Here is a 24,106-nt window from a genome sequence, read left to right as displayed (position 1 = left end):
ATCTACTCCACTCGTCTGGCTTCCACACGGATGTGCACGAAAATGTAGACTTGAAATGTAAAAATTGCTCACAATGAAACAGAGCAAAAATAAAAGTGATTTACTTATATAATTGATTTCAATCTGTCAACAGCGTATAAACGTTGATAGGGTCATATAAAAAAAGAAGAATAATAATTTTGATTTTGAGTATAAAAAAGAGTGGTTAAGCTGAATTGTAAGATGCTGTTATTTCTTTGACTCCAATGGAATTATGGACATCAGTATTTTTCTTGCACAAAGAGTAAAATATACTTCTTTTCCTTAGTAAAAACTTGATTTTGTTGTTGTTATTTGAACAACAAACGAAGAAGTATTACCCATAACCTGAGAGGCATCTAATGAATGATATGAGTCCTCATGTGAACTTATTCTTGTGTTTGATTTAAATAATATTCTTTGGATAAAAGAATGTGTCAATATATTTGTGAAATAGGGCAAATTCCTCCAGGATACAAGGATACATTGGGTTGCCATAACTTGAGGCTTCAATGTGTTAAAATCACAATCGATTGGGAAAATATTGCACAATCAGCTGATAAGATACTAAACACAAGTAACGTTGTGCAGAACAACCGAAAGCAGCTAATGTATCAGATTCAGTTAAACCAAAGAAAAATCAACAACAAATTTTTCAATGTGACATGTGTATTAAGCACATAAGTGACAATGGAAATATTCCTCACCTGCCGATAATCTGTACTGAAGCCTTCTGCATAGAGGTTTTTAAAATGCTTCAACCTTCCAGTCCTCACCAAGGTGGCATGTGGAAATGGTTCTTCTGGCAAGTATACTTTGCTCTGCTTCGCCTGGGAAAGCCTGAAATGAAACAAAATGAAACTTCAAGTGCTCACTCAGATTTCAACATCATTGTTAAATGGGTAACTCCTAGAATAAAAATCCAAATACAAACAAATATTGCTCAGTTCCGATTCCCGTTTCATTCTTTGCCAGAATACATGAAGAATTACGAGGGAGGGTTAAACGAAAACCTTCATTAGGCTTTTGTCTCTTGTCTAGTACAGTGGTTCTCAAACTTTCTTCTCATTGTACCTTTTAGTCATAACTAAACGTCATAGGTTGTCTCCGAATAGAGGGTTTTGGGAATTCTTGTTTGCCTGCCTGATTGGTGGGTGTTTTTTATATGTTGGAAGAATGGATCTGTAATAGAGCAAAATACCATTCGGGTTGTATGTGAAAAGATGGTAAACATATAAACATTAGAATCATATGTTTATTATTTTATTGGGTGTTCCTACGTTTATAATATTTATGATTAGTTACAAAAATAAAAATGTGAAAAACATGCATGTTAAAAAATGCAGTACAGTCTCGTTTATCCGACATACCACCGGAAAAAAAATCATCAATCGGCAACAAGAAAATCCAAAGAGCCTTTAAAACAGTTTCAAAAAATGCTCTTCCTGTAAAATACTACAGTCAGAAAAATGCATGGATGAGCAGTGAAATTTTCAAAGACTGCTTTTTTAAGGTATTCATTACTGTATTAGGTTCGTAATGTGTAAAATTATAATATTAGTTTGACGTTTAATAGCTTTTTCTTAACACCTCCCTATTATCCGACATTTTTGCTTATCCGACGTTCTGCCGGCCCGTTTATGTCGGATAAGCGAGACTCTACTGTGTATAAAAACTTTAATTTTCATATATTTTTCCAGAGTTATTGAAAAAAAAAAGTTTGCAAACAAACTGTCAAGCACAATTTTGGAGTTTTCATTGTAAATCCTCAGAGTTTCTAGTGAGAAGGATGGCCTGACATATTCTTGATGTCAGGTTGTGCACTTGAAACTTTCAAGCGGAGATTCGGCTCTAAATTTAGTGATTATAGATTTTGAATGAGTATTTTGTTTCAAAACATGTGAAAGTGTGTCAGTGACAATATCAGCCTTATTTTCCTGTTGAGTGTTAAAGCTATGAAGTCTGAAACAATGAAGTCTGCTCTACACACCTGCAGCAAAAATGTTGTATTGTGGGTATTCTCGACATTTCTTGTCCCAGCCGATCACGTAGCCCCTTCAAGTCGTTCATGTACCCCTGGGGGTACACATACCACAGTTTGAGAATCACTGGTCTAGTAGATTTCTGCATATAGAGTTGCACAATATTGCAGCATTTTAGCACAGTCTCATTGATGATATACATATGTATTCAAACAAGTGTTCTTAGTTATCAGCTAGATTAAGTCAATGTCAGCATCATCAAACGAGCTGAAACAGCCAAATTCAATTATATATATATTGATGTTCTCATGGAAACTTGTTGATATATTATGGAGTTAAATATAGAAATGTTCAAACACATGCATTTTTTTATATATTATATAAATTGTGTTAGTAATACACAATAATAATATTTAAAGAAAGTAAAGAACATAATAATAACTTGGCTGATAACCTGAGAATGCTTGTTAAAATCACGTTGCCAGGAAAGCTACAATTCCTATATATGAAAATGTAGAGTTGGTTAAAAAACAATCTGAAACCATCGCAACGTGTCTGCTTCAAATAGAACAGTTAAAAGAAGAGAATATTGTTATAAAAAAGAAATTAAATGAGTCACAATTGCAATTAGACGAATTAGAGCAATATGGGAGAAGAAACACATTGGAAATATGTGGTGTTCCTGTTAATCAGAATGAAAATTTGTTTGAAGTTGTAAAAAATGTAGGGCGAGTGTTAGATATTGAAGTAGATAATCAAATGATAGACACCTGTCATAGATTAAAGAAGCCTCCTCAACAAAAATCTGCAGCCATCATTGTTAAGTTTGTTAGGCGAGTAGATAAGGATAAATTTATGGAAAGAAGAAAAGTAAAAAGAAATCTAAATTGTCTTCATTTGGGTTACACTAACAATGATATGGTATACATTAACCAAAGTCTCACCCCCCTTAGAAGGAAATTATATAGTGAAGTCAGGGCAATTAAACGGGAAAGAAATTATGCCTACGTGTGGGTTGATAATTCTGGAAATATAAGATTGAGAAAGAGAGAGGGTGACAAGGATGTATATGTAGTAAGAACAACTGATGACTTAGATAACTTGAAACAATAAATGGCTTCGGAAAAATGTAATGAACTATCTGTCTACTACCAGAATGTTAAGAGGGTTAAATACAAAATTACACAAACTATACTCTAGTATATCCCTCGAAAATTATGATGTAATCATACTAACAGAAACTTGGTTAAATGTAGGGGTATATGATGGCGAGTTCATAGATAACCGGTACAATGTTTATCGTCAAAATCGGGTCCATAAGGGAGGGGGAGGTGTCTTGGTTGCTGTAGCAAACAAATATTCTGTTGAGGAAATTAAAATAACTATAGAATATGTAGAAATAGTATGTATCAAACGTATATTTGAATATACAAGTTACTTTTTTTTATCAGTATATTTTCCACCAAAATCACCAATTAAGAAGTATCAGGATTTTTTTGAATTTGTTGAGGAGATTGCTAACCAGCATAGTTTTAAAGTAATTATTGTTGGTGATTTTAATATTACCACAATAATAGATGATCAATATAATTTATTGGAAGGTGGACCTATTAGTACCTCTCTTGCTAATTTTTTATCAATGGGAAATCTTAAATCTCTCAATCATGTAAAAAATAAAAATGGGAAAACCCTTGATTTATTATTGACAAATATAAGTGATAGCATGACTCTTATTAGAAATTTACACCCGTTGCTTGAGGAAGACCACCACCACCCGTCACTACATATTCAGGTCTTTTTAAATAAAAAGGTTACTAGTGTTAAATCAAATCCAGTTACTGTATACAATTATGCAAGGGCAGACTTCTACAATATGTACAAACACTTGGAAAATGAAAAATGGGACAATTTAGCTACTTACAAGAATCCCAATGAAGCCTTAGACTATTTTTACAAGGTAATTAATGGTGTGATAGACATATATGTGCCGAAAATATCAATATGTAAAAAAACGTTCTTATCCATGTTGGTTTACATCTGATATAATAAGAAACTTAAAAGAAAAAGAAACATACAGAAGAAAGATGAAATATTCAGACTATTATCAAACTAAATTTGTTGAATTACGTAGAAAACTAAAAAGAATGATAAATATAGCATATAAAACATATGTATCAGAAATAGAGAACAATTTAATAAGCAACATTAAACCATTTTGGAATTTTATAAGAAACAAGAAAAAAACAAATAGGAAACTAGCTTATATGATGTATAAGGGTAATAGATTGGAAACGAACGTATTAATTACTAATGGTTTTGCTGAATATTTTCAAACAGTGTATGCTTCAAATCCTTCAACATATAACATCATTGAATCCTCTGACATGATAGTATCTCAGTCGTTGGTGGTAGATTCGATCACCAACGCAGAATGCAATGAAGCAATAAAAAAACTGAAATCAACCAAATCTAGTGGTCCCGACCAATTGCCAACATACATATTCAAAGGTTGTGCCGAATTATTATGCACCCCTTTGTGTTATATTTACAATATTATTTTAAAAACTCAAATTTTTCCTGATCTTTGGAAAATCAGTAAAATTTGTCCTGTATTAAAAAAGGGAGACCCATTTCACTAATCTCAGCTCCTTCAAAAATATTTGAATATATATTATATGACAGGATATACAACCATATTAAACCTTATATATCAATAGATCAACATGGTTTTTGTCCTGGAAAGTCTACTTCAACTAATTTGGTCAATTTCACACACAGTATATCCGATTCCCTCGATGATAGGAATTCTGTTGATGCAATATACAGGGTGTTGCAAAATACCTGTTACAACGCTTGGGAGGTGATTCGACAAGTAAAAACAAGGAAAAAATGCCATGTGAAAAAATGTCGAAATCGGCACCGTTTGCGAGTGACAGGCGTGCGAAAATCGCCTCACACCATGTGTAAAGTACAATAACTCAAGAAGGAAGAAAGATATCAATGTCGGATTAAAATAATACAAAGAAAGTTGTGCCTGACGAATACAATGGTGCATCAATTGAGGCCCAGTGTAAATTGTGCAAGGGGACTCTCATAGAAAGTGGGGAATCCCCTGATGGAAAATATAGGAAATTTACTACTATTTTCTACATAATGTTGAGATCGGAATGTAGCCAGTAAAAAATGACGACGTATGTCCACATGTCCCACTACTGCTGGGACACAGTCCCACACTCGGGAAATAGCAAATTCACTCCAAAATGTCGCTATGCCGTCAAATTACGCTCAGATTGATTTCAGCTAATTGATACAGAAATCCCCACTAGAGGCGCTGTGAGTGTAGGTCACCTGTTAGGTATTAGTGTTGGTGGATACTACGTAGAGAGTGTAGTCGACCGTTGTTTTTCCTGTCTTGTTCTGCGTCTCGCAGCGTGGAGTTTAGTCTGGCGCCAAGGAATATTGTACGTAGAGTACGTATTCCCGTGTTCTTTCTCGGTTTGCAACAACTGCGTGGACACCTGTGTGACATTACGTGGGTGCTAATCACGGTAATTGTGATCCGTCACTCGGAGGGAAAGTGCCCCTGTTGCTGGGCAGTTTTCGAACAGGACAATGGTGGAGTACTCTACCCACGAGCTTGCTGATATGCATCTCGTTTATGGAGAGGCAAACCGAAACAGCCGTGAAGCACGGCGTTCGTATCACGAACGTTTTCCCAATAGGCGGTTACCAGCACATGCACTCTTTCAAAGACTTGATGCTCGACTGCGTGAAACTGGATCTCTACTACCCCGTAGGTTGGATTGTGGAAGACCCCGCACTGTGCGCACTGTGCAATTTGAAGAGGACGTGTTGGACGCGATACGAGACCGTCCTGACACCAGCACACGTATCATTGCTCGTACTCAACAAACCCACCATAGCAATGTGTTCCGCGTTATTCAGGAGGAGGGATTGTACCCATACAAATTGCATAAGGTGCACCACATACTGCCCACGGACTTTCCCCTACGCATGGATTTCTGCCAATGGCACGTGCAACAAACTCTTGCCATTCCAGATTTCCCAACAAGTGTTTTGTGGACCGATGAGGCAATATTCACCAGGGACGGCATGTTCAATAGCCACAACAGCCACGTCTGGGATATGGACAATCCGCATGCAATCATTGTGCGCCATCATCAACATAGGTTCGCAGTGAATGTGTGGTGTGGCGTAGTAGGTGACCACTTGATAGGCCCGTACATTTTGCCCTCTACTTTGTGTGGTGGGAATTATCGGGTGTTTCTACATGTCGTATTACCTGAACTTTTGGAAAACGTGCCACTGGCAGGTAGACAACGTATCTGGTTTCAACACGACGGCGCCCCCGCACATTTCGACCGGGGAGCCAGGGCCTTACTCAACGACATTTTCGGCGATATTTGGATTGGCAGGGGTGGACCTTTACCGTGGCCACCTCGTTCCCCCGACCTCACACCACTGGATTTCTTTGTGTGGAGAGAAATGAAAAGGCTCGTGTATGAAACCCCTGTGGAAAGTGCTGAGGATCTCGTTGCTCGTGTTAGTGCCGCTGCTGGGACAATTGGTGACATGACAGAGGTATTTGCGCGTACCAGACAATCAGTGCTTCGCCGATGCCATCTTTGCCTTGAAGTCAATGGCGGACATTTTCAACAACGTCTCTGAGTATACCGGTGTTTGTGAGCCCCTATCAGCACCGCATAGTGTCCTTTAGTGAAAGGTGCGAGTGAAGATGCTGGATATCGCTGTACTTCATACCGTCGATCTGCATGTGCGGAGGTTGTGCGCTTCTCAGTGGAATCCCTTCCAGATGTGCTGTGCCTGGAAATGTTACATGCCATTGTGTGCGTTTTCTCGCCATTCTCCGTCTTCATTCCTTCGAGGATTACCCACTTTCTTTGGGGAGCTCTCTTGTAGTATATGTACAGCCTGACGACATGTGGCCATTGTTTAACTTTTCTTTTTCGTACTGCAAAGTAGTGTGTCAACATTAAGGGATTGAAAACGTTTTTTTATGATTTTCCAGTATTTTTTTCCATTTGGGATGGTGTCCCAGCAGTAGTGAGACATGCGACAAATTGGTTTCTTTTCTTCTTCGTAGCGCAATGTGAACCGTGTACAACAGGAGATTTGCAGTTATTTTCCTATTTTCCGGATGTGGGACGGTGTCCCAGCAGTAGTGGGACATGTGGACATACGTCGCCATTTTTTACTGGCTACATTCCGATCTCAACATTATGTAGAAGATAGTAGTAAATTTCTTGTATTTTCCATCAGGGGATTCCCCACTTTCTATGAGAGTCCCCTTGCGCAATTTACACTGGGCCTCAATTGATGCACCATTGTATTCGCCAGGTACGATTTTGTTTGTATTATTTTATTCCGACATTGATATCTTTCTTCCTTCTTGAGTTATTGTGCCATAAACATGGTGTGAGGCGATTTTCGCACGCCTGTCACTCGAAAACGGTGACGATTTCGACATTTTTCCACATGGCATTTTTTCCTTGTTTTTACTTGTTGAATCACCCCCCAAGCGTTGTAACAGGTATTTTGCAACACCCTGTATATGGACTTCGCCAAAGCCTTTGATACTCTTGATCACGATGTATTGTTAAGTAAATTGTCTAAGTTTGGTCTCTCTCATAACTTTCTTACGTTAATATCCTCTTACCTATGCAATCGAATGCAATTTGTGACATACAATCAAGCTAAGTCATACACTTACAAAGTCTGTTCCGGTGTACCACAAGGCTCCAATCTTGGACCATTATTCTTTCTATTATACATCAATGATCTACCCACAATTTTTAAATACTCAAAATGCTTACTTTTTGCTGATGACTTAAAATTGTATAAAGTAATGAAAGATTCAAATGATGCACATAAGTTGCAAAAAGACTTGGAAAATGCACAAAGATGGAGCATCGAAAATAAATTAAACTTTAATGTCACAAAATGTTTTGCAATAACTTTTTCCAGGCAAATCAAACCCAATATTTATCAGTATACAATGAATAATCGTGCATTACAAAGAGTAAATCAGATAAATGACTTAGGAGTTACATTAAATAATAAATTATCTTTTGGAACACACATTGATCAGATTTGTAATGATGCTTACAGAACGTTAGGGTTTCTAATTAGAAGTTCACAAGACATGCATAATGAAAGAGCTCTGACAAGCCTGTTTAATTGCCTTGTTCGAACCAAATTAGAATATGCAAGTGTAGTCTGGTCACCTTACACTCAATGTAATAGCAAAAAGATAGAAATAATTCAGAAGAAATTTGTTCGTTACTTATATTACAAAAAACACAAAAGATCATCTTTTCATGATCAGGTATCATATAAACAACTACTCAGAGAATTCAATGTTACACCTCTGTACGAAAGGAGAGTAGTATCACATCAATTATTTTTATATAAGTTAGTCAACGGGCTGGTTGACAGTCCAAGTCTCCTCCAAACATTAAAATTTAATGCTAAGAAGGACATGTTGCGGTTCAGGCAGCCTTTTTATTGCAGTAAATCCAACTCAACAGAACACCAGAATTCCCCCATTCTAAGACTATGTATTAAACATAATGAAATAGTCAGAAACGGTGGAGACTTGGATTTCGCTATGCCATTCATGCAATTCCTGTCCGTCCTTCGAAGAATATCATGAATAAATAATAAATAATTATAGATGTTTTCTGTGTATATGGGTATGTTTGTAAATACAATTTGCCTGTATGTGTGTATATTTGTTTATATATGAGTATTTACATGTGTATAGTTATAAATGCCTCAGTCTGTATATAGATATGTACCTTGTTCTACCTCAGTGAATATCATTTTTGGATTTATGTTCTCTAGAATACTTGTGCTGGTGTTCTTTATGAAACGATTATTGTAGTTTTGCTCTCCTTTTTCTTCTATTGTTTTTGTATTGTTGGAATTATAATTTTTTAATTGTTTAAAATATATATATGTAAGCCTATTGTAATTGGAGCGAAAGCTCTGTTATAGGTGAAATAAATAAATAAATAAATAAATAAATATATATTCAATCTCAGTGCCTGTATACCTCGTGAAGAATAATCTTTTGTAGCAACACACAGACAACTAAAAAATGCAGAAGACAGGTGTACACGGGTAGTCATTAGTGATTTCAGGAAAGCAGTCAATGTAATGGTATGAACTACATATAGATTGTAAAAAGGTGAATTTTTCACTCAAGCTATTGTAAAATAAATACAGTACAGACAATACTTTGCAAATTATCCACCTCTTACATTGACACATTACTATAGAGGCAAATATTTTTGGTAAAAAAAAAGATAAAGTCAATTTCGGGTTCCAAAGTGGTAAATAAAATAAAATTTTGTGTTTTAGCAGTGAAAAATCGGATCAAAAGCTGCATATAAAATTACATTTTGGTTTAAAATTGTGAATATAATCCTAAATTTAGTTTAAAAACTGCACTTATTCCACAAAATAAACGTTTCTCTTTTAATAGCACATTTATGTAGTTACCAGAGTATTAAGTTTATTCCTGTACAAAGGGGTCCATTTTTGCTACTCAAATATTTACAGTTCGATACCCTGTGGAGGCACATAGTGGTTTGGATCCCACTTTAAACTGTAGGTCCACTCCCAATTAGCCTTACTATGCATAAAGTGGACTTACAGCACCAAATCAATCAAATATTTACAGCAGAATTAATCAATCTTCCGTGAATTGCATAACTCACAGGATAATTCAAATTTCAGTGTTGAGTCTATAAATAAACTCTAAATTTTGTGTTTGAGAGTCTATTTTGCATCATTTCGTGGCAAAACAGGGTAGGAAAATGCACCTCACACCTTTCATAAACATGAAAAATAAACATTACAGCATGTTATTTCAAATTTCGTATTTTCATCAAAAACAAAAATACATTACAAACACACAAAATATATCAAATTTTTGTCAGCAGAAAATCTTCTGGCTGATGAAATAATGATGAAAGCAATGGCGAAAATGCCAAATTAAAGGAACACAAATTAAGTGTTCTGTACTTACCATTCAGCAAGTATATTTGAGTATGCCAGTGAGCTATCAGCAACAGGGGATATGAAGAACATGGGAATATGACTGACCCCTTGGTTATCCAAATGACTCGAAAGGCATTCAAATAGATCGTACACAACTCCTGATGGATAACATGGAATGAGAACACTTCCTCCGCTCCTCAGAGTGACAGCTGCAACAAAGCATAAATACATTATCATCAGATCTCAGATATTTGCCTAAATGCCTATTTTGTTCCTGTGAATGAATTTGTGGCCACATTACACTGCTTTACAGTGAAATTAGTACTGAAACAAAAATAAACATGTTTTATTACGCCTATGCTGGTACTGATGCATTAGTATCAGAATGCATCAGTCGGAATTTACTTACTGATTTCAGCTTACACTTTTCTGACATTTTGGTCTTTCACAAGGACAGCAAAAATACAACACTACATTTTTGCAGTTAATTATCCTGGAAACTTTGCAAAATTCAAAGTTTCCATTTAATATCCATAGGTATTGTGTGAAAAATTTCATTTTGTGATTATATAACATGTATCCTAATATTTTCATGTACCAAAACTCTTGGTAAATTGATGCACATATTGGAGTGGAATATGTACAAGCTAAAACAGTGGAACCAGATTTTATGTTCCCGGATTTTACATTTTCCCACACTATACATTCAATCTTGATGGTCCCAACATAGCAAAATGTTATAAAATTCTCCTCATTTTTACATTTTTCCACATTTTAACGTTTTCCAGCTTGTCTCCTGAAAAACGTAAAATCGAGGTTCCACTGGAGAAACTTTAAATTGTTAACATTTTTCAAGCATTGGTATCGGTTACATTTACTTGTATAATGTAAACATTTCCAAATAAATTTCCATGCCATTTTCTTGGCACTTCAAAACACCTATCAAAGTAAATTACTGTTTATGAGCATGAGAAACATTCATATTCAAAATACATATGGCAATCACTTTCAGTATTGCCTGATTTTTTCACCTTTTGGATATTTTTCTCACTTTCTTAGTCATGAGTAGATTTCTCCATCTTGTCATGGATGTCCAGGACAAGGGGAATCATGAACAAGCATAAAGGTAAAAGGTAAAGGTAACCCTGGGCATGTGCAGACATGGCATGAAAGCATATGGGGTGATGTGGAGGTAGAGGTCCACATATTCTTGATCTCGGCCGTAGTTGGGATGATGTGATCAACATCACCCCCGGCCCCTTTACCTCCCAGGGTTGCCCCCAGCCCGTTGATATGAGGCTGGTTGGGCCTGAACAAGCATTATATAACTAAATAAACAATAAACAGTTTCTCTTACCAACTGTCATGCAGAGTTCACCTAGCATTGAGTCAGGATTAGCAGTTGGTGTCTGTGTAAGTCCTGTAAGCAGAAGGATGTCTGCATTCTTCAAAGCACCTTGATCCATGGGCCTACAAAAAAAGTACATGTATATAATATTATTGTGTGACAAGGGTGTTAACGAGGTACGAGGAATGTCACTCAGTGATGTAGCAGCAACATGATGTTCAACTGGGTTTTGGAGGTCCTTGGCTTGGTGAAGATGTAAGGAAGGTGGATGAGCAAAGCACACACACATAATTGGGTGCAACCCCTCTGGCATCTCTAACTGATGACGATCACAGCACGAGCGAGGCAGTCACCCCGGATAGCAGGCGTTGGATGTCAGCACCTGAACGGTGGCATGTGTCGGCTGCGCGTGTCTCGGGTACTTATCCGACTCTCCACCTGCTGTGTTTCTGATGAGCTTGCAAGCTACGGTGCCACTACTTCCCTCTTTTGATCAGGAAGAGCAACCCAGTAGTTGCAAGCTGGATTCTGTCTAGCCAGACGAATTTTGTTATTGTCGCTGCCTTGATTGGGTCAGTGTGCTCCAGTTAAACTTGCTTTTTATGCTTGTTCGCCTTCCCATGGCAATATATAGTGAATGGACAAAAGATGGCCACAAGGGCTTAATGGCAAATAAGAAGGAAATAGGAAACACTCAGCAGACACTGGAAAAATTTCAAATGTTCGCAGCCTCAAGCCACAACTTGAGTGGTAATGAGTATTTGACCTCAGAGTTGGCACGTCTAGATTGCATATGTAGTGGTAAAGAAAAACTTGGTTCTTTAGCCAGCCACAAAAACTGTCAATGGTAGGGAAGTTACTGGGTGGGATGTGATTGCACTCATGGCTGATATGTAGGCTCTCTCTCATCTATTACATACTGAGGTGTTGTTGGATTGGGGTGAGCGATGGATGATCGCTACCCAGAAGCAGTCACTGAAAGGAATAATGTGATGTTTGGTATGAATGACAACAGTAAAATCCAAGTTTTGAGTGAAGGAGTGGTGGTTAATCTGAGGTTGAGGACCATGGATTTTTCCCTCAGGAAAAACAACCACAGATGTTACAAGTGTGGATATTGTTTGAGTTGGTGTTTTAAGTCCACTTTATGCACAGTAAGGCTAATAGGGACTGGACCTACAGTTTAAAGTGGGATCCGAACCACTATGTGCCTCCAACGGGTATCGAACCCGGGGCCCCTTGATCACTAGGCGACGACACTACCACTGCACCATCGGGGAGGCCCCAAGTGAGGATATAAATGAGGTTTGAGGTGTTGCAGACCCCTTTGAGGTGGAGGATAATAAATCTGCCAGTGTGAATCTGAAGGGTGTGAGAATTGATAAAAACGGAGTAGGTTTTGCACCTTGGGTGGTTGCATTTGTGAGTAGGGCGTATCGTGAACAAGGATGTTTTGGAGATTGGGGAACGTTTGAAAACAACTCTGGGAGGAGGGAACGTAGGGTGGGTGGAATTGATATTGGGTGACAAGTACAGGGGGAGGGTTCAGGTTTCTTTGTTGGGGGGCCCTTTTGGCCCAGCATTTCTAAAAAAAGGAACATCAAAGGTAGGAGAATATGGCAAAATGAGGACTGACTACATAAGAAAAGTACACATAACCCCTCCCTTTCGAAAATCCTGGGCACGCCACTGAGCTCGGGGTATTTGTTTTGTAACTAGGGTGGAAGTATAACCAAGGTTAACCAGGGCTTGGTGTATGCAGAGGTTGATGTTCTGTTGGGAGGTGGGTGAAGTGTTGAGGCATTGTCCCCTGAGGGTCAGGGAGAAAGGGATGGCTTTCTTGGTGTAGAATGTTAAAAGGACATAACATCAGTCTCTGGGAATAATACTCAAGATTTGAGAATACTTGGTCTGGACTGTTATATAGATGCCATGCTTAGAAAGGACTGAAGGACTGACTAGGTGGGTAAGAGGGTGAGCTAGTGTTAGTGGCAAGAGGTGATTGGAGGATTGTTTTGTGTGTGTGTGTGTTTGGTGTGGAATGGCTGAGAAGTGTAAGTACTGCATGTGGTTGGTGGGTTTGATGTGGATGATTGGCAGACTGAACTGGTTTTAACCAGAATTATCTGCTACAGTGGAAGTGTGAAGTGACTGGCATAAACAAGTGTCTACTACCACTTGCATGAACTTCATTTAGAGCATGCCAGACTGTGATGTTGATGACAACCACCTCCAGTATGGCTCATATCAAGAATGTTTCGGTTTGAGTTGGTGTTTTAAGTCCACTTTATGCACAGTAAGGCTAATCGGGACTGGACCTACGGTTTAAAGTGGGATCCGAACCACTGTGCCATGTGCCTCCACCGGGTATCGAACCTGGGATCCCTTGATTACAAGGTGACAAGGCAATATCCGAACACCCTATTTGCCATAGTGCAATGCACAGGCTTTACATTTAGTTACTACTACTACTTTCAATTACTAAGGCTGAGACAATACCACTATGGCCTGGTACTGGTGTCAATGCTGACATTCTTCCATATTTTCAATGATAGCAATGCCAAGATTTGAAAATTGAGACAAATGAAAGTAGTAGCTCTTATTATGTATAAATTTTAAAATATATTTGGATCTAAGCCACATACATCTATTAGCTTCTTGCCTTAAAATATGGATTTTGCATAATTTCCATGATATTTAGACTTGATGAAAGTGTCCCCTGGTATTTTTGCAAACCCCACAAAACTCCAAAAAACGTACTTGCCAGAATCAGTGAATAAATTTGAACTAATGCTGTCTAACAACATTACTAATACATGAACATCAGTATCAGGTCACTTCTATCAAATAAGATTACAGAATTAAGTAACAATCCAATGTCATGAAACTGAAAACTTTGACACCACAACCCAATAAAAATTTTCTTAGCAATGAAATAATCCATGTCCTTTATTATAATCCAATCAAATTACAAATGAGTCCAGCAAATATTATTTTAACCTGTGAGGTTCCCAGATTATATTAGCCCGATGACAGTTTCATTACTGCAGTTGAAACTTTACAATTTAAAGTAACTTTTTCTGATTTCATTCGTAATTAAATTGAACACAGCAAGATTGAACCAAGAAATAGATACCATGAAGAAGAATTACAGATTTACCTTGGATGAGTGGTTAATGTTGATGAGCCGCTCACATATGCAATCTTTTCATATTCAGATGTAATGATCCAGTTGCTGCTTCCTAGGCAATAACCAGAACTTACAGGCATCACTCTTAAAGCACCATACACATCCTAAAAAGAATGATGATAACAAAGATGACATTGTTAATAATAGTATTATAACTACAGTCCCGCCGTCCTTTTATCTGGCGAGGAGACCATCTTTATGGCAATGACCCTTTGTTGCCGCATTTACCTAAGAAGGAACTTGCAGTCAAACAACCAATGAGGCCTACTGCTTGGGAAAGCGGCAACATTAAAAATCCCCCTCCCCAAAGCAGCCAGAAGGGGAAACACGATTTTGTCAAAATAACCGTTCTGCGCTGTGATTGGACACTGGGAGATACAACGGCAGGACTGTAGACGAACGGAGTTAATATCGCTTTGAACAATTTGCAAGAGTAAATACTTGAATAGTGTAAAGTCACATTAAAAAGGTAAAAAAAGTTAAAAACAGCTTTTTAGGCATTTTTCTTTCCATTTTTATCCTTTTAATGCAACGTAATTGGATAACTCTGAAGAAATATCCGACAATGAATCTGAAATATTGGCTGTAGAAAGAATTTTATAAGTCACACGTAAATAAAATCTGTATTTTATCTTGAATGTTAGCAACTGTGGTTATGAGAACATTTAAGAAATTACCATCTTTTCGTTGTAGCCAATCATTTGAATACGAGCTAGGCTCGCATTTACTGTTTTCATATTGTAGAGTTGCTTCCATGATTTGGGCTTCTGAGCATCACAAAGGGGTGGAGGCAAAACATGAAGCAAGTCTTTCCAGTGAGTTGCATGGGAAGCCTTCGGTGTTTGCTCGATGTACTGGACCAATTCCTCCATAAATAACCTTTAATACAAGGACAAAGAAAGCATTATTACAATAAAAATATCAGAAGCAAAGAGCCAAACTAACAATTTTCTGCAGAAAGCAATTAAATTGCAATAAAGTGAGGAGAAATTTTCTGTTGGGGACTTGTTGAAAAAACATTATGAAATTTCTACCACTTACATTATTTCCTGAAAAGAAAAAAAAGAACCTTGCTTTGGTAAGTGACTTTTGATTTTTACCACTACCTGGCATCTGTAGTAAAAAAAAAAAAGGTTATAAAATTTGTATACCCGTACATTGAGTATGGCACAGTGATTTGGGAAGGGGGCGCCATTATAGTACTGAGAGAATACTTAAACTACAGAAGCGTGATGTCAGAATAATGTACAAATTGGGTTACAATTCACCATATAGGCAGATATTCAAAGAAACAGGCATAATGACTATCTATTCATAAGTACTGGTCAAATTATAAAAAATAAAGAAGTACATAGGTATAATACCTGACAAAAAGCAGATTTTCACATTGAAACTTAACATAACCAATTCAGCTCCAACAAATCCAGGTACCATATTCTACAACAAATTACCAAACAACATAAAGTTAATCCCTCAGAAAAATATTCAAATCAAAGTTATCAAAATGTATTTAACTGGTAGAGCTCTGTACAATGCAAGTGAGTATATGGAAGAATAATATACAGGGTGTCATTTTAATGGCGCCCACGGACCACGGAAACGTATAGAGGACATAAAAACAAACAACTTTTCTCACTAACATTTTTCTCGTTGGTGCGTCGTTTCGACGCTACAGTCGTTCGAAAAAGCCTGTTTTGCCGCCTGAATGCTGGCAACCACACACAACATTTAATAGCATTTGTGACGTCATATCCCGTCGTGAAGCGATACGTTCCAGGGTTGCCAGGAACACACATACTCTGTGAAAAATGACATAGCTACAATCAGCCACATTATGTACCGTAACACAAAACGAGAAAACACGTTCTGTAACCTAACAGGAAGTAAACAAACGATACGAAAAATAGTAGAAAGAAAATAGAATTCAAGTGGAAGTGGTCATATCGAATTTTGTCTCAGCTTCCATGTCAAATATTTGCAAATCTAGTTACCAAGTTGGCATCTACAATTTAGTCTATCCACTTCGTCCTTCTGATACTAGTTGTCTGTGACACACTGAACAGATGACAAAATACAAATGAAAGAACTCAAAATTCCAAAGGTAAGCAACAGATAATATATTGTATATTCAGAGCATTATGAGGCAAGTGGCAAAAATGATTGAAAATACAGGGATATAAGTAGTAGTAATACAAGCTCTAAGATGACTATGTGCTTATCTATGCACCGGATACACATGTAATAGTTTGCAACTGTGAACAGCGCAGTATATTTGCTACTGATTCATCATTACATTTTTACTGTGGTTGTACAGTGGGATCCTCGAGTATTCCCGTGCAAATTGTCCATCATCATGTTCGTGCACTTTATTTGACCCATTAAGAGCTATAAGAATTAAAAGAAAACTCAAAACAAACTGTTGACAACTTCTGCACCAGCATACATAAAAATCCATCGCTTAAAAACACAATCGGATGCAAGATAAAAATTAATGAATAGTCATGGTCAATTTGCACGGTAATACTCATGGATCTCACTGTACGTGTTCTAGCCGTAATGTAACAACGTGAACCTCGGATACTTCCGTTATCAGCACAATAGTACCGCATGGCATCTGGACACAAACCTGTAGATATCAACCTTGCAACGAGATTTGCGAATATTTGACATGTAACATAGTTGGGCGTAAACAGCCACGTGTAAGCTCTAAGTCCAATAAAATTTATTGTTGTTGATATTTTAGATGTAGGCTGAGACAAAATCCGACATTGACATTTCATTTTGAATACGTTTTTTACCATTTCTCATATCATTGGTTCACTTCGCCCTTCCCCTGAGATGATTGCTGATCTTCTGACTGGTAGGCTATGATGTTCGGTTTACTGGACGCGTATCTCGCTTCGTTTTACAGCTAATAATGTGGTTGGTAGTTTGTCATTTTTCACAAAATTTGTGTGTTCCTTGCAACCCTTCCGTGCGCTGTTTCGTCGCAGGAAATGACATCACAGATACGATCAAATGTTGTGTTGGGTTGCCAGCATCCAGGCGGCAAAACAGTCTTTTTTGAACGGCTGTAGCGCCGAAATGATGCACCAACGGGAAAAATGTTACTGAGAAAAGTTGTTTGTTTTGATGTTCTCTATACGAATCTGTGGTCCGTGGGCACCATTAAAATGACACCCTGTATAATACTTGACTATTTCTTACTTCAAAGTTATGTATGATAACATTTTTTAATATTATTTTTTTTTCAAACTGTCAAACTATAAAATAATTTTGATGTATTCTAACATATGTAATTACTAGAAATGTTCAAACCTTGTAATAGTGTGTTGATATATGTAATTGTAAATGAATTGACCTGTTCAACATCATGTACATTATGATATAATGAACGGAAAATAAATGAATGAACGTTTTAATGCTTCTGTAACAACAGGAATCTTATTTTCACTGCACAATTTAATTTTGAACACCACTTTTATTTTTATGTATGTGAGGGATATTAACAAAAAAATAAGTTCTGTCTGCAAATATTGGCACTGTAGCACTGTGGTCGGTGTACTAGCGAGCTCCTTGATTCCTTGGCAACAGAAATATACCATTTGCAAAACATTTGAACAGTGTTTAGAAATTGAACTGCATGTTTATAATGCATTTCTTGAATGCGAGGAACATGAACCTGGTTCAAACTTACTGTCAACTTTGTGAGGTGTATGGAGAACATGCCACAGAGTGATTAGACTGTGGTGCATGACTATTTGGCTGGGAATAATTTGATCATCCCTCCTACATCCCAGACCTAACACCAAGTTATGTCATGTGTTCCTTTCATCCGAAATCCTTCCTTGCCTGTTGTCGGTTACAAGATGTTGAGGTCAAAGAAGCTGTTACCGTGCAGTTTGCATCAGAGGCAGCATCATTCTATGTTGAAGGGTTCCAAAAACTGGTGCACCTACAAGTGCTTCAACACCCCATGGCGCAGTGGTTGCGTCATTGCCTTGTAGTCAAGTGGTCCCGGGTTCGATACCCGGTGGAGGCACAAGTGGTTCGGATCCCACTTTAAACTGTAGGTCCAGTCCCGATTAGCCTTACTGTGCATAAAGTGGACTTAAAACAGCAAATCAAACCAAATCAATCAAGTGCTTCAACAATGGTGGCAACTCTGTTGAAAAGTGGCGTACAGTATGTACATCAAATGGCAATACAAATACTTTGTAAAGATATTCCGTTTTCTTCTTAATAGCCCATTAGAACTTAATTTCTGGATAAGCCATGAACATTGTCCAACCCAAGCTCATTGCTCATGGACCTGGCTTTTGTATAAAATGATCGTCTACCAATTATGTCTCTGTAGCAATCAGACATTCTTTGCAGCTTCCACTAAGCAGATATGGTCAAGACATCAAGTATTTATACTTTTAAATCCATTTTAACTTTTTAAACCATGTTCAAGACTCACTCTTTTCTCCCCTCCCTGAAGAATGATTGAAGTTTACAAAAATTTGGAGGTCAAAACAAGGTAAAGTAAAAAAAAAAGTGCTCCCCTGTGCTTAGCACAACGCCATTAAGGCATATAGGGGGTGTGGGGGTAATGCCCCACACTCGTGAGTGGGGGTGATGTGATCAGCACCATGCCCCTGACTGCCTTTACCCCCCAGATTTCCCCAGGTACCCATGTTATTCGACGCTGGGTGGGTGCCGGGGCTGCTTCCAACGTTAGAAAAGTTCCCGGATTTGAACCGGCCGGGGATCGAACCCGGGACCTTTAGCATGGTAGTCAGACGCGTTACCGACTGAGCCACCGCGGCCAGTTGGTCAAAACAAGGTACATGTGATTTTATCGCAGTTTTTAACATGTGATGTGAACACTACCTATTATACTACAACATTTTGTAATATGATCAGTATACTATTAAAAAATGATACAGTTTCCTTATTTAATGGAAATATTTTAGTAAAGATAAACTGAAAGAATTACCTGCCAATTTGGAGCGTAGGCTCCGTAGCATAAACGACACCTTCGAATCCTGTCCCTTCTGTTATAAACGGCAATGCTAGCATACATGTGTAGTTGGAGATAAGAATAACATCAACTTCAGAGAAGTTCACTATCTTGTTTTGAGGCAGGGCAAACTCAGGGGGCAGGTCTATGAACACTCTTCCCATGCATTCCTTCAGCTCCTGTGCAAACATACAGTAGGTAGAGATAATAAAAATGCATGAACAATGAGAAAAGTACAACAAAATGATGTATGTAGGAAATGACTAGTAACTCTGTGACACTATGCCAACTACACCAATCAGTAATATAGTAGACCACTTTTATTCATGACTTTTTCCTACCCCTTGGGTTCATCACTATGAGGATGAAAGATGAACTTCAGAGTTTTGGCTTGTAGCAGGTTGTACTGACTATTCAACAAGGGGATTTTCTATCACGTTCATGAGGATACACCACGTTTGTCTAGTCCAGTGGTTCTCAACCTTCGTGAGCCCACAGGTCGGTAAAATTGTTTTTAAAAGTTGATGGCCGAATCCCAACAATTTTACTTGTAAAAAGCTTACTAATTTTTTTAACTTCATACATTAATTAATATGTACCCTTCAAATTTAATATTAATAAATACATTATGGCATAGATAATCATAGAATAGTTCGATTATGTCTAGGTTTTTTGACAAAATCTAAACTTTGGTTTAGATTAGTTGACAACAACTGGATTTAGTAGAATCTTTTAGTTTCTCCAGCCAATATCATTAAATTAATTTGGTAAATACTGATTTTCATTGGAATGTTCCATTTTGTGGACACTGAAAAATTCAAAATAATCAACCCTGGGCCAGAGCATCGTGCTGATCTCACACCTACAAAATGGCAGAGATCAAGAATGATCTCTATCTTCACCCCCACCCCCTACATGTGCCTTCATGGTACCCTGCAATGTGCACAGGAAACTATACCTTACCTTATGAGGATAAGAATTGCATGCTTGTTACACAGCAAACAAAGAGCGACAGTCGCATTTGAGAGTTGTAATCACGAATTACAAACACCAACACTTACCCCTTCCAAATGTGCATCAGAACAATCACGTGGCATCCAGTTTGGAAGATTGTTTAGTCGAGCATTTGGTACTAGAGGAAGGGGAAGGAAGTTCAACACTGTGTGTGCACAAAGACCACAATCCAGCATTATGGTTATTCCTTTGAATTTCAGGATATGGCATGGCTTGTTTGGATGACTACTCAAACAATACTGAAAGAATATAAAAGTATATTAATATTCTACAAGATTTTCATTTCATAATCCATAATTTCCATCTAACATTCATATTTTTACTTATGTAACTTGGACCAATATTCAAATGCTTACTAGTCAAGAGATACCAGCAAGTGCAAGGGTAGAAATATTTATATTCATATTTTTACTTATGTAACTTGGACCAATATTCAAATGCTTACTAGTCAAGAGATACCGGCAAGTGCAAGGGTAGAAATATGATATAATTATCGCTTAGATGGAAAACACCCCGGTGCCACTGCGGAACATAGTTCAAGGTGCCATTATGCTTTTTACACGGAAACAAACACAATTTTTCACACAGAGAGTAGTTTTTGTTATTCCTTTTCTCGCTTCCTTAACACACAATATGGCGGACACATGTTGACTACCGTAGTCGGTATGCAGTGTTTCAAACCTTCTTCACCGAAAAATACCTACTATCGTGTTCGTCACGTATGCAAATTGTACATTATGCACGGGTAACTGACTGATAGCCCCACGAACCATTTCCGATAAGGTTCGGTTAGGTTTGGTTAGGTTAGGCAAGCATAGTTAAAAAAAAGGGGTTGGAAACACTGACAGGGGGTTACATCATCAAACGTATGCAGCACCCGGTTTACGTAGTGAAAGCAATGGCACTTGTGCATCGGTGAGATATTTCTCTTGAAAAATACATGATTTCCCGGTCAAATATATTCCACGATGAAAGAAAATACCTCCACGAATGTTGGAAACCTTAGAGAAACTCATTTCCGTAAGTTTTTTCGGTAACAGTATGGTATAGGGAAAACACATTTCACTCGTTCATTTAGTCATTTTTTACATTCGTACTTACCTATTATGCATTGCGAAACATTGTTTAAGGTGGGATTTCGCTTCTTTCACGAAAATAGCTTCAATTTTCCACATATCGAGTAATTATTGTTCGTTCCTCTCACACACAATATGACGGAGAAATCTTGACTAGCGTTGTCGATGATCAGTGGGTTTGCAGTGTTGCAAACTTCTTCACCGAAAAATACCTACTTTTGTGTTACTCATTTTGTATTTTTTCCGGGTTTGCATGCACGTGTAGCCACACACACCATTCACGGATAGCCCGACGAACCATGCACGGATAGCTCCACAAACCAATCATAAATACGCAAACCATTCATAAATAGCCCCACAAACCATGCACGGATAGCCCCATTCATAAATAGCTCCACGAACCATGCATGCAAGGTAGGTTAGGCAAACATAGTTAAAATTGTCATGTTTTGGCAAAACAATGGCGATTTTGGAAACACTGACCGGGGGTTAGGCTAGACTCATCTTTACGTCCTTATCTGCATGGTGATTGCTTCTTTGGGTACTATTATCGTATGAGGGAAACACCTACGAATCATATATTTCGGACTTCTTTACATTGCTAACGTAATATTTTGGAATGCGGAACATTTCTTAAGGTGAAATAATGCATTTCTAACTAAGATAATGTCTATTTCTTCTATTTATGAGTACGTACTGTTACTTTTTGTTTCGAATCTGTAACACAAAATGGCCGTGATAGCGTACTGGTTTAGGAGGCGTTCTCAGAGCGTTTTGTCGATTTATGCAGTGTTGCAACCTCGTTCACCGGAAAATATCTACTTTCGTGCCCGGATTTGAAATTATGCTAATACGTCGCAAACCATTGATGTTAGCCCCAAAAACCATTCACATTAGCCCCAAAAACCATTTTTCGTAAGGTTAGGTTAGGTTAGGCAAGCATAGTTAAAAAAAAAATTAAAAATACTCGACATGTCATGTTCTAGTGAAAACACGGCGAGGCTGAAACACTGGCTACGGGGTTGCATCATCTTAACACACGGAACATTGCACTCTCGTGCAGAAAGCAAATGGCGAGAGCAGAAACAGCGTGTCGGACAGAGATTTTCGCAGAAAACAACACGCATTCACATTAAAATGGATCAAATCTACATTCAGGAACTTCCACAACGCTAAAGAAAATGATTTCCATAAGTACTTTCTCCTGTAAATTTGAAGGAATCCGTTTCCCTCATACGATAATGTTACCCTTCTTTGCGTTCGTGGTGCGGCAGCCGGCATCTCTCTGGGTAAGTACCTTTTTCTTTTTACACTTTCTGTTCACGATAGCCCCACTAACCATTCACTGGGACGAGGTATGCCTACGAGGATAGGTTAGGCCTGTTAGGTTAGGTTCCATTAGCACTCATTTCACCCCTAAATATGTGCTTAATCATCGAAAAAAATTCCTCAGTACGTTCAATTACGCATACCCCGGACAACATCGGTTTTTCTCGATTTACTCCTCCAGGAAATTTTTCCTCGCTTTGGGATTTACGTTGTTCAATTCCTTATAAAATAAGCTTTCCAACGATATATGACCCGTATTCCTTAGGAAAAGGACGTAAACTAGAGTCTTGCCGGGGGTTACGTCATAGAACGCACGGAACATTTGGTTCACGTAGTCGAACGTAATGGAGGTAAGAGCGTTTGTGCATCGGAGAGAAATTAATGTCGAAAAATACATGATTTACTGGCCGAATAAGTTGAACGAAGGGAGAAAACATTTCCACGAGCTTTCAAAAGTCTACAGAAACTCAGTTCCGTAAGTAGTTTCTCCAGTAAATTTGAAGAAATGTGTTTTCCCTATACCATACTGTTACCGTAGTTTCTTCTGTAAAAATGAAGAAATGTATCTCCGATATACGGAACTGTTACCAAACATTCTATTTCATTTTATGCTAAAATACATAAATATGCATATGATTAATCGGTTTCCAGTTTCTTACCAATTTCATTTTATGAAGTAGGAAGGTTCATAGACAAATCTGAAGATTCCTCTGGGTACACGTCTTATGTAATAGATGTTAAACGTCTTTAAAATTATAAAAAGTACTTCTAAATTACATATTTTTAGTAGCGGCGTAAAATACACTTTTGTTGAGTCAGGTGGAGCATAGCGTTTCAATTGTTTTATTTTGTATACTTCCTTTAACAACACTGCCAGGTCTTAAATTTAAAATATTCTAAATTAAATTCAGATACCACTGAAACGCATGAGGGAGGTGGCAGGCAAAACCTGGCAGGCAAGGGGCACCCATCATCCAGATAGCTGTTAAGCTTACGATGTGTCTTAAACCATCTAAATTACTGTACTCGTCCTCCTCCGCCGCTTCATCAGCAAAATAGCTGAACCTCGTGATTGTGTTCTACGTGATCTAATATTGC

The 24,106-nt window shown here is 37.8% G+C and overlaps 1 protein-coding gene across 1 annotated transcript in view; it reads right to left on the bottom strand.

Moving 5' to 3' along the window:
* IntS9 (integrator complex subunit 9) overlaps window positions 1-23,840 on the bottom strand; it is a 36,659-nt gene extending 12,819 nt beyond the window's left edge. The window contains exons 1-8 of the mRNA XM_083127606.1: window positions 23,668-23,840; window positions 20,651-20,842; window positions 19,566-19,768; window positions 15,262-15,463; window positions 14,555-14,688; window positions 11,404-11,516; window positions 10,075-10,255; window positions 726-858 (exon numbers count right to left, since the gene is read on the bottom strand). Coding sequence (XP_082983732.1) covers window positions 726-858; window positions 10,075-10,255; window positions 11,404-11,516; window positions 14,555-14,688; window positions 15,262-15,463; window positions 19,566-19,768; window positions 20,651-20,842; window positions 23,668-23,676 — 1,167 coding nt within the window. The 5' untranslated portion in view covers window positions 23,677-23,840. The remainder of the gene's footprint in view (window positions 1-725; window positions 859-10,074; window positions 10,256-11,403; window positions 11,517-14,554; window positions 14,689-15,261; window positions 15,464-19,565; window positions 19,769-20,650; window positions 20,843-23,667) is intronic.
* Between the last annotated feature and the right edge of the window lie 266 nt (window positions 23,841-24,106).

Source organism: Lepisma saccharinum, chromosome 8, assembly GCF_977018435.1.
Source record: "Lepisma saccharinum chromosome 8, izLepSacc3.1, whole genome shotgun sequence".
Lineage (NCBI taxonomy): Eukaryota > Metazoa > Arthropoda > Insecta > Zygentoma > Lepismatidae > Lepisma > Lepisma saccharinum.
This window is presented reverse-complemented; position numbering and strand designations above follow the sequence as displayed.